Source organism: Spinacia oleracea, chromosome 3 (genome assembly GCF_020520425.1).
Source record: "Spinacia oleracea cultivar Varoflay chromosome 3, BTI_SOV_V1, whole genome shotgun sequence".
Taxonomy (NCBI): domain Eukaryota; kingdom Viridiplantae; phylum Streptophyta; class Magnoliopsida; order Caryophyllales; family Amaranthaceae; genus Spinacia; species Spinacia oleracea.
The window spans coordinates 44,022,595-44,034,952 of record NC_079489.1 but is presented as its reverse complement, the minus strand read 5'-3'; the positions used below and the strand labels follow the sequence as shown (position 1 = coordinate 44,034,952).

Below are 12,358 nucleotides of genomic sequence, written 5' to 3'. Positions count from 1 at the left end.
GAAAAGATCTAGATTGAACTTGAACAAACCGATACCTAAATGAAATGACCCGCCGAAATCAACCTGATACTGAATTGATCTGACTTGAATCTTTCCGAACTAAATTGACCCGAGTCAAAGTCTACCCGACCCAAAGTTATATCTGGGCCGAGTTTGACCTGACCAAACCCATTTAGATCCCGACACAGTTTCACCCGATCTATTTATGACCCGAACCATACTTGAACCGACCCAGACTTGACTCGAATCCGACAACAATTGGCCCAAAATTAGTGCGAACTGTCATGGACCAACCTAAAATTCATCCATTTACCCGATTCGACACCTTAAGACTTCTCTCTTATTCCATAGTTTTAACACTTGGTGTTCAAATATGTTTTAACACTTGGTGTTCAAATATGTTTTAACACTTGGTGTTCAAATATCCGTTGATATTTAACACGGATTCTGTGTTGGTAAAATGGTTGTATTTGAACTTGGGTCATATAGTATGAGGTTTAGCCTTCCTCATACCAATAACCCTGTCAAATAGTTTCAATCGTCGTCGTCCCACCGATTAAAAAAAGGGTCAGACTGTGGACGACAAATATGAAGGCGATGAAGGCATCTTTGAAGGGCAAATACGAGTACGAAACAGACAAGTCCACCACCGCCGCCACTTCCACCATCGCAATTCCCACCGGCGACTTCAAACTTCGCGCCTCCATCACCGATGCCACCTTTGTCAAAGGTCCTTCCTTCAATGGCCTCGCCCTCTCACTTGAAAAGCCTGGCTTCTTCATCGTCGACTATAATGTCCCCAAAAAGGTTTAATCTCTACCCTTAATTTCATTTCTCCTTATTGTGTTAATTTGCTGGAATTTTACGCTGAATTTTATTTTTGTTGCTTTTTATTTGTTTGTAGGATTTTCGATTTCAGTTCATGAATTCAGTTAGGGTTTTAGAGAAGCAATTGAATATGACTTACATTCATAGTAAGAATGATAATCGGACTATTTTGGATGGTACTTTGGTATTGGATTCTAGTAACAAGGTTTCTGCCAATCATATGTTGGGTTCAACGAATGGGAAATTGAAGTATACTTATGTTCATAAAGGTGTTACGACTTTTGAACCGAGTTATGACTTGAAGAAGAATTCTTGGGATTTCGCTTTGTCTAGGAGGGTTTATGGAGATGATGTTCTTAAGGCTTCTTATCAAACCTCAAATCAGATTCTCGGGCTCGATTGGTCCAGGACTTCTAAAACAAATGGATGTTTTAAGGTAAATTTTTGTTTCTATGTTCGTTAATCTTTTGTGATTATTTTCTTGTCTTGCTTGATATGCTCATTTGAGCTGTTGAGAATTTTGCTATTTTCTTCATTTTTGTTTGCTGGTCAGTTGATGTTGGAGGGTGGGTGCATTAGTGGGATGTCTTTGAGAAAAAGATTATGTGCACAATCAGTGCCGGTCCTGATTTTTAGTGGGCCCTAGTCGGAAAAATAAGTATGGCCCCCTAAGAATTTTAAATTTTAAATCTACGTGACAAATAAGTTCATTAAAATAATATAGTAATTATACTTTTACGGGGCATTTTGTTACAAAGTATAGTACTTTGTAGAGATAAATCAGATGCATTCAAAATTTCTTTCATCTTATTTCTATGATGTCGTTAAAAGTAAAATGAGATTTCATGTCATTTATATACATTTCACGAAGAGTATAGTATGAATGTGTAAAGGAAATTGATCATAGATTGTCTAAGAAGATTATGACACCTTAATCTTTATGGGACAAGATTCTTAACACAAGTAAATTTCATAAATGTTAACATTTTTAAAAATAAATTGAATAATTTTATTAGTTCTTGATTTTGTTGAATTAAAGATGTCAAACAACTCACATAGAAAAGAAATTACAGTACGTAAGACTAGGAAGTAGGAATCAAAATACTTAAATTTGTTTAACATATATAGAAAATTTGATAAAAACCAAAAAGAATTGTTAAAGGAATTAATTTTAGAAACAAATACTCCCATAGTTAAAATAAGAAAAGACGGAAAAAAATGAAAATAAAGAGAAAAAGTAAAAAGCGAGATGCCCTAGTAAGAAAACAAAGCAGCAGGGGGTCGAACCTGCAATTTGTGAAACCAACTAGATGATATTACCACTGAGCCTGAGTTTATTATGGTTGTTTTATTGCGTAATTTTGTATTAAAATAATAACTGGGCATGCAGATTATTTTAGGGCCCCTTCCAGCCTCTGGCCCTAGGCCATCGCACTCCTCGCCTATGCCTAGGGCCGGGCTTGTGTAAAATGTGATTGTTTACTTGTCAAGTGCTGTTGAAGCTCAATGCCCGAATAGCATACACTAGGTCGTGTGTAGTTGCAAGTTTGCAAGTTTGCAACATTGTTGTGCATTTCTTGCATTGTGTTACAAACTTACGAGTTATGACAATATAGAAGAGAATGAGAAGAAAACTTGCTATTTTTTCTTTAGAATTTTACGAGCAAATTTAGGGAAAAAAGAGAGTTATAGTTTACCTAGTATATAATACAGAGTATTGGTTTTTACGAAGAAACAACAAAAATTGGCTTTGCCACGCTACTTGCAGTCTGACGGTGTAAAACAAAGTAATGTCAACAACCAGGGTTCCAATGGAGAAGAATTTGCTACGTTTGTAGTTTTAAGTAGTTTCTTTATAGTTTGTTATGTAAGCTTGTAGTTGTATTTGTAAACCTTGTTTATTTATGCAAAATTAAGCCTATGTATATATAAAAAAAATTGGTTTTTCAAAATTTGTTTAACAAAGCAGCCGTCAAGGATTGTGCAAAAGTTTCAAGTGGTAGGAAACCAAATCAATGTGTGAAGTAAGTATCTATATAATATACTAAAAGAGAAGAAATCAATACGGTGATGAAAAATGCCACTCTCTGATTCACCTCTCTTTTAATATATAAATTAATTAATAGATAACTTTTTGTCATATTTAACTTATTGAATTTTATGGTAACAATAACTAATTTGGAAAAATAGAGAATTACACATTCATCAATATTTTTACTAGAAATATTTTAAATAACTTATATAGAGCATTTCCTATATATGTATATTGAATATCATTAAAGCTATATATACTTCCTCCGCTTTTTTATAATTGCACCATTTGAGGTTTCAAATTTTCCAATGCACAATTTTAACCACTGATATCTTCATTATACATTACAAAATATTATAAAAATTAGATATTTTGAACGTATAATTTGAAACGATTCTAACAAAATCACACATCAATATATTTTTTCTGTGCATCTAATTCACAAGAGCATTTCCTATATATGCATATTGAATATCATGTAAAGCTATATATTTCCTCCGCTTTTTTTATAATTGCACCTTTTGAGGTTTCACATTTGCCAATGCACAATTTTAACCACTAATATCTTCATTATACATTACAAAAAATTATAAAAGTTAGATATTTTGAAACGATTCTAACAAGATCCCACATCAATACATTTTTCCTGTGCATATAATTCACAAAAGATGATCACATAAGAGTATGTGAATAGTACCAAAACTCAAATGGTGCCATAATTAAAAAATGGAGGAAGTATACTATACTAAAATATGATACGTGTCCCTACTTTATTTTTTTATTTTTTTTCCTTTTTAAGGCTTAAGTATATATTTAATCTCATCGGAATAAGTTACATATGCAAAGATTGATAATATTTTTTTTACGCCTAAGTATAATACTAACTTATACGAAATATTTTTTTCTCCAAAACATAAGTATTGAGAAAGTGAGATATATCATATCACAATCTTTACATAGTGAGAATAAGCATTTCCTATATATGGAGCATTTCCCTATAAATATTTTAAAAACTTATATGGAGCATTTTCCTATATATGTATAATGAATATATGATATACTTTTTATCAGGGCACTAACTTCGAAACTGATACGTGTCCCTACTTTTTATCTTATTTTACGCCTGAATATTTAATCTCAAAGAACGTCCATAGTTGGTAAATTAACATGTGTTCCTATATGTAAAAAATCGAGAGAATTCGATTTGAAATATATAGGAAAAAAAATTACATGGTAAATGTATAACTTTGTGTTAAATGGAATATAAGACAATTTCGCATATGCTAGATTAGAAGTTACATTGTGCAAATCTAACTTATAGGGAGAAAATGCAATATATGAAAGAAAAGATCTTCATAAAATTAATTACAGATCATGTAATTTACTATTGCAACAAATTTTATTTATCAATGATTGTTTATAAATCACAACGTCAAAATATCTTAGTATATCTTAAGCAAGCTACAAGAGGCAAAAAGGTTGGCAAAACATTCATAAGCTATATGGATTGAATGTCATTGTGCTCATGCGGATTGAATGTGCTATTTTTTTTGGTTACTTCGATTTTGTCGGATTTCAGTTGGATAGGGTCAGTTTCTTACATCCCTAGATCTTGATATTTATTTTATGTAAAACGATATGCCACTATAAATATTAGTGGTTAAATTATGTAATAGATTGTACAATCAAATGAGGATGAATTTAGAATCTTAGAGGGAAATGGTATGAGATTTTAGAGGGTTGAAATGGAGTTAAATTGTTAAAACCCCTTGGTATGAGATTCCATACCTAAAAGGCCCTTCAACATGTCCGACCAAATAAACAATATTATTTTTCTCTCCACGAGTGATGGGAAAGAATATGCCTACTTCTCTTATACTCACTCCACCTCTATAAACTTGCACCATCTCTCTGTTATCAGGAACAAACAATCGGTCACGTGGGAATAATTATCTAATAGATCGATAAACAAAATAAGTAGTGCTTAAAGCCTTAAAGGTTATTATAACTTTGTTTCTTTTATTCTACTCAAATTGCAAATTTAGAAAATATGAATAGATGTAAGAAAGATGTGAGTGCGTGTAAATATTGTGGGGGTGAGAGAGGTAAGAGACTAAGGGGGTGTTTGATTAGGAGAGGTTTGAGGGAAAAAGAGTTTTTTGGGGTGAATTAGAAGTTTGACCTTTAGAAAAAGCTAATTGGGAGTGTTTGGTTAGGAGAGGATTGGAAGAGAGTATTGGGGTGAAAAAGCTAATTTTGAAAAAGCTCAATATAGGAGCTTTTTGCAATTAGAGGTTTGAGAAATTGGATGAAAATTACTATTTTGTCCTACTATTGCCTATAATTACAACCACTATCAACCTAGGTACCATACATATTTTTCTCCTAAAAACATTACTTACACTTTCTTTTTCATTTCCCCCTATTTACTAGATTCGTTTTTTGTTGTAATAAATTTTATATTAGTACTTTGAAGCAATTGAAGTATATTGCAATCATGCTTAAAATATCTTTAGTAATATTTCTCTATTTGGAAACCATATATTATTAAAAAAATTAAATTAAGAATAATTTTTCTGAAAAAAAAATTATTTTATTTAGTCTATGTTTATTAGAAAAATATAAAGAGAAAAAAATTAACAGAATAAACTATTTGTCTAATATTAATAAGAAACAAAGTATGTCAATGTCCTTAATGGTCATTTTACATATTAAACAACTAACAACTATCAGCTAATTTACCAAACACTTTTATACAAATAGCTAATGCAACCAGCTAGTCAAATCAGATAATGGAAACAGCAAACCGATAACAGCTTGTCAAACCAGCTATCAGCTAACAGCTAACAACTCCTAACCAAACAGGGCCTAAGATGATAAATGACGTTTACAAAAATGGAATAAAGTAAAAAGTAACTAGAATAAAAGAAAACCCAAGATACTAAGTTAATGGTTAAAATGAAACCTCATTTATCATCTACTTACCTCTCTCACTAAGTTAATGGTTAAAATGAAACCTCATTTATCATCTACTTACCTCTCTCACTAAGTTAATGGTTAATATTGTAAAACTTTATATAAATGTTAATGGTTTTAGATTTTTTTCTGGATTTTATATTTGTAATAATAAATTTATTAGTTTTTAAAACTTTGTTTCGATCATTCTACAGTTTAAAAAATATTACTATACTACAAATTGGGAGTATAATACTAAATACTAAACAAAAGATAGAATTCATACGCAATAACATTCTTCTAAGGGTGTACATATGTCACGAAAACAAAAACGTTTTAATAATTAATTCCATAATTTTAAATTATACGAACCAGTATAGTATATTTATGATGTTATTCCGTAATTTAAATTATTCCGTAATTCCAGTTTAAAGCACTCCCTCTGTTATCATGCTCCTTTCTCTCTCTTTTCCTTCTACCCCTTGTTTCCATTAATAAAAGGTGGCTTCTCCCTTTCCTTTCTTCTTTCTCTTCTTCGCTATTGCAGCCAATAAACTTTTCCCTCCCTTGTCCCTAACTGTTGTCCATAACCATCCTATATGGAATGAGTGATAATAATAAGTTATATTTAGTTGGTAACCATCCTATTCTCTTTCAATTCTTCATTATTTCACAGTCATCAGTCATAGTTCTAACGAGTCTTCCTTCCATCTTTTATCACGGTGAAGGCTTCTTCCCAATTCACTCAAGAAACTGTTCTTTTAACTTCTGTACATATCATATTTCTCACTTGGAGATGTTATGATACTCCCTCCTTCCATAATTGTCCTTCTGACTGTAGTTCGTCTGTCTAGAGATCAACCGTTGACCACTGTATTTTATGTAAAGTATAAGATAAAACAATGATAACCATGCATCTAGTAACTTCCTTTAAAGGCACATTAAAGAGTATTTTCATATGTTTTTGATGAACACTATGATAAATTATATGGACTACGAGATAAAGATGGCAATGTCCTGGCCCAAGGCATGGCACGGCCGGCACGAAAAAAGCACGGTCCGACACATGCACGAAATCATGGGCCACGGACAGGTGCACGGGCCACAATTCATTTTTTGAAAAAGCGTGACAAGGCACGTCATGCCACATCCCGACACGAAAATGCACGTTAAATAGAGTGAAATTAGGCTTATGTACCTCGCGCCTGAGGGCACTTAAGCTTGGGCCTTGTTTGGCCATTTGAAATTTTCAGCACGTCACACCGCGCACACACAGGTGGGCTTGACCTATTCAGGTCCACGGCAAGCGGGCTCGGAATAAATCACTGCCGGCACGGCCCACGGCCATCTTTACTACGAGGTACATAAGCCTTTCTAACTGGAATCAGTTTTTGATATTTCTTATTGTCGTATATATGTGCCCTCTCTTTCTCCAATTGCACACTGCATTATCCTTGGTTGAATAAGGAACTTTCTTTTTTATAAATACCCCACCAACTTCAAAGAAACAAGCCTATCAATGATGAGTCCGGATCCTCTAGAGTTTTAATACAACTCTATAAGGTAGAGTTGTATCTAAACCACACATTTTATAATCAATGGCTCATATTAGTGGGAAGGGAAAATCAGTAGGTGGATATTAATCAGAAAAAATAAGGGAGATTGTGGAAAGATAATATATGAGCCATTGATTTTTCATCTAATGGTCGATATTGCTCAAAATCTACCTTGCAGAGTTATTTTAGAACTCTAGAGGATCCAAAACCATCAATGATAGTAGGAAATACTATTTTCTAGGCCTTTTAAGATGAACTGTTAGACTCAAAATGACATTGTGAACTGTAGCCAAGTGTGGGTATCATGTTCATCTCTGGAGTATCTTTTGCAATCCTTAAGTGAAAATTTGACAGATATGAGTCAATGTGTTTGTAGTGAATGTGTATTATTTCATAATTTACAATTCCAAGTTGGACCTTTTGTGCCGCTAATGCCTTGTTCATGTATGTAAACGAATTTTATGTAGTATGACTCGTTCTGTTTTCTCTGACAGATTTCAGCAATCCTCGATTTGGGTGAGGAAGTGAAAAGGCCGAAAATAATGGCTGAGAGCACATGGAATTTTGAAATGTGATTTATTCGTGAAAGCTACCTCTTTTTACCTTTTGTATTTTATTTGCGACAAACAGCAAATTCCTGTAACTGTGACTCCCAGAATCCTATTTCTTGAAATGAAGGGGTTCTTTGCCAAGTACTACCCTCTCTATTCTTACCTTGGAAAACAGGTTAGTGAATTGGGAAATATCCTGTTAACTAAGGATAGTACTATGATTTTGAATGTGTGATTTTGCATTTGATGTTTTTTTGTTCTGTACTTGTTGCTAGCGGTTAGTTGCTAGGATATTACTATGATGTTGACAGAAAGGAAAGGGAAAGGGAAAGGGAAAGAACCCTCGGTTCTAGACCTGGTACAACTGCTCCTTTGAACCCTCGGTTCTAGACCTGGTATAACTGGTGGTGGATAGCTTTATGTCCGTCTCTTTGATCATGTCTATTCATGCATTGCCAACGGACTGGCTAAAACATTTTCACTTGGCACTTCCCACACTGCTTCATGTTATGTAAATGAGAGGCCTCAAGTCATGAAATGACCTATGTTTACTCTCTCCCAGTCTGTTTATGGTTTGTTCCAGATCTCTTTTTTAGGTCAAACGTTGTAAAGTTTTGATTGTTAAAAACAAATTATTATACGATCTTGTTCTGTAAATTTTTAACACGGACATTGGCTGTCAAAGATGAGCATTGTCACGTTGGAGATGACGAAAAAAAGTTAGCAGAATAACTTTAAAAGACAGGGAGTAATAATAAGTATAAGTTGGACATGCAATATAACCTTGAGCTTGTCATGCTTAACACAATGAAATAATGTTTCGTGACAGGTCTTTTTATAGGGTAAAATATGTTCAGATTGGGAAGATAGTTACCCTAAACCTGAAACTCATATCTTGTATTTTCAGTCTACCCTATGCTCACTACGGGTAGTTCTTTTTTCTGAGACTCAGGAGGTAGAAAATACTCGTGTGTTCCGCTCTCTTCTCCTGTCATTGTCTTCTCCTGTCTCAACTAGAACATGATTTCCATGGACTAGACTGTGTCTTGGTGCTCAGAGCACCCTTACCAGCGAGGAAAAAAGTTCCTCACGAATGAAAAACGGTGAGATTAAATTAAATCGCACACCACACCAATGGAAGATTGAAATTAGCTCACGAGGAAAATTAAATATCCCCGCGCGGCGTTCAGTTTGAAGATTGTGGTCCCACTCTGGCATGATGGGCAGGCGAATATTGCAGGTGTTCTGTTTGATGGTAGACGAATATTGCAGCAAATTGCATGAAAATTATCGTTGAATGATGTGAATATGTGATGAATGAGGCTTTATTTCCAACAAAAAAAAGTTTAATAATAATGCTTTTGCTGACTGGGGCAGCGTTAGGCCCAATGGGCGCTTGTCATTTGTCCGAATTATTTCATTGATCAATCACAAAATTCGGTGCTTTTTGTAATGGCTATTTTGTGTAACGGCTAATTTGGCCAAAATTAATTATTATAATAATAAAATATACTAAGGCCAGAAGAAAAGGCAAAGGGGCAGAATCATCAGAGGCAATTTCGTCTTTTGGAAATTATTTGCAAGCTAGAACTGAAATTAGGACTCAAGAGCACCAACTTAATTTAAAGAAATTTTCCCGAGATAAAGAAAAGGGAAACGAGGAGGATTCGACAGTTTGAGATAAAAGACAAGAGAATCCAGTTGGATGAGTGAAGATGAAACATGATTTCTTGTAAACATTGACGCCGAAGGAATATCTAACTCCTAATGAGGAAAACACAAAAGATAGATTAATTATGGAGCTTTATGTTGGTGCTAATTAGTTTCTAAGTAGCAAAGTTTTTAATGTTTAGTTTATTTCATGTGTTTAAATTTTATTTCACGAACTAGTTTTAATTAGTTTTTAATAAGCTTGTATTAATTCGTGTTGTGCCTTTAAACTTGTATTAGTTCGTGTTACGTCTTTAACTTTGTATTACTTTGTGTTATGGAATATATTATTTTTCCTTGCCAAGTTGTATTTTACACATTGTTGTTATTATGTTATAAGAATTTTTTTGTCTAACAAACAATTGTACTGTTTACGAAAATAGAATAACATCTTATCAAGAAATCCATAAAATCTTATCAACCAATAGAAAATCTTAGAAAATCTAATAACATCCAATAACATCTTATCAAGAAATCTGAATACTATTATCAACAAATCGGAAATCTTAGAAATTCTAAGAAATAAAATAAAATCTTATAATGTAATCCACATAATCTTATCAATGAATCGGAAATCTTAGAAATTTTAAGAAAAAAATAAAATCTTATCATGTATTGCGTATAATCTTATCAACAAATCGAAAAACTAAGAAATTAGAAAATCCAAAAAAATCTTATCATGTATTCCATATAATCTTATCAACAAATCGAGAATCTTGAAAAATCTTAGAAGATATAAGAAATCCAATAAAATCCAGTAAAATCTTATCACGTAATCCATATAATCTTATCTACATTACTCTTTAAATACACACACATTATCAAACTCATTTCTCACACTCACTTCTTATTATCACATTCTATTCTATCTCACAAAAAAATGTTATTTGAAAAAAAGTTCAAGCTCGGAATCTTCTGATGAAAATCCATACGGAGAAATTAATCGAATGGTTGACGATTTTGTCATTCATCATTTACCAAACACATTCTTTGCACGGGTTCCTAGACTTCGAAATGTGAATGATACCATTCCGATTCCAGCAGATAGAAACCGTGAAAAGGGCATAACCGCTTGTTTAATGATTACTTTGCGTAAAATCCAGTATATTCAGACAAGCAGTTTCGTCAAAAGTTTCGAATGAGAAGACCTTTGTTTTGACGTATCATGAACAAAGTGGTTGAAAATGATGTTTTCTTGCAAGAGAGAAGAAATGCTGCCGGAAAACTAGGGTTATCAAGATTGCAAAAATGCACTGCAGCTATCAAAATGTTAGCGTATGGTTTGGCTCCGGATGCAACTGATGAATATATGCGAATGGGTGAAACAACTTCAAAAAAGTAATTATTACATTTCACTCAAGGGGTAATCAAGCATTTTGAAGAGGATTACCTAAGAAGTCCTACAGATGAAGACTTAAGGAGGATCCTTTATCAAAATGAAATGCGCGAATTTCCAGGCATGAACGGTAGTATTGATTGTATGCACTTGAAATGGAAGAACTGCCCTACCGCATGGAGAAGTAAAAACCAAGGACGCAACGGGAAAGCTACCGTTATTCTTGAAGTTGTTGAAGATCAAGATTTATGGATTTTGCATTCATTTTTTGGTATTCCTGGTTCATGTAATGACCTTAATGTTCTGGATCGTTCTCCTGTTTTTGATGATGTTTTGCAAGGTAATGCACCTCCTATAAATTTTCAGGTGAATGGGCATGAATACAACACGGGGGTACTACCTTACAGATGGTATTTATCCAAATTGGGATACGTTCATTCAAGGATTTTCTCGTCCCCAACTTGAAACGGAAAGGTTGTTTGCTGATAGATAAGCGCATGTTCGTAAGGATGTTGAACATGCGTTCGGAGTTTTGCAGGCAAGATTCACCATTGTACGACAACCATCTCTTGCTTACGATGAAGATATATTATACGACATAATGAAGGATTGTATCATCTTACACAACATGATAGTTGAGGATGAACGAGATACTTATGTCCGAGCTGATGTGTTACGAAGGTACTATGAAGAAGACCTTTCGAGCTTAACCGCAACAGTGAATAATGGTGAACCTTTTGAGTTCCAGACTGGACAACCCGTCAGCATTAATGCATACTTAGGGAGAAGAACAACTTTGCATAGCAGTCAAACTCATCACTCTTTTAAAGAGGATTTAATTGAGCACAACTAGCAAAAATATGGAGGAGAGTTGTCATTTTAGTAGTTGCGTTTGATTTATCGTATTTTTTTTATCATGTGTTTAACGTAATTTACTTTGGCTTTTTGATGTTTTAGTCCATAACATAGAGTGTTTAGTTGTTGTAATGTTCTAGTTATCCGAAACATGTCTTGTTTTAGTCCATCTATTATGTATTTTATTCAATTATGTCCCTTTATGTTCTTTACATTTATAAAATATTTTCAATTAACTCTATAGTATTATATAAATATCGAAATATATATAAAAATAACGTAAATACAAAAATTAACGTAAATTAAATAATTTATCTTAATTAATTATTATAATTCATTTAAGTTATTAATATAATTGAATAAAATAAAAAATGGATGGAGTATGTGCAAGATAGAAAGTGTGGTGGGGTTTAGTGATTAGTAAAAGTAAAAGTGGTGAGTAGTTTGTTAGTTCATTAGTGGGATGAATTTGTTGTAGAAAAATTTGTTTGTGAGAAAAGTGATGTGGAGGAGTAATAAAGTAGTAGAGAGATAT

At 33.2% G+C, this 12,358-nt stretch overlaps 2 protein-coding genes across 2 annotated transcripts; both read left to right on the top strand.

Annotated features, from left to right (window-relative positions):
* Window positions 1–476: 476 nt before the first annotated feature.
* On the top strand, window positions 477–8,169 carry LOC110786726 (outer envelope pore protein 24, chloroplastic). The gene is made up of 3 exons (XM_021991301.2): window positions 477–807; window positions 905–1,264; window positions 7,866–8,169. Exons 1-3 carry the CDS (start codon window positions 589–591, stop codon window positions 7,944–7,946), a joined length of 660 nt encoding a protein of 219 aa, XP_021846993.1. The 5' UTR covers window positions 477–588; the 3' UTR covers window positions 7,947–8,169.
* Window positions 8,170–10,797: 2,628 nt separating this feature from the next.
* On the top strand, window positions 10,798–11,821 carry LOC110786735 (uncharacterized). The gene is made up of 3 exons (XM_056839073.1): window positions 10,798–10,951; window positions 11,090–11,334; window positions 11,507–11,821. The coding sequence occupies exons 1-3, from the start codon at window positions 10,798–10,800 to the stop codon at window positions 11,819–11,821; spliced, it is 714 nt and encodes a 237-aa protein (XP_056695051.1).
* The last annotated feature ends 537 nt before the right edge of the window (window positions 11,822–12,358 follow it).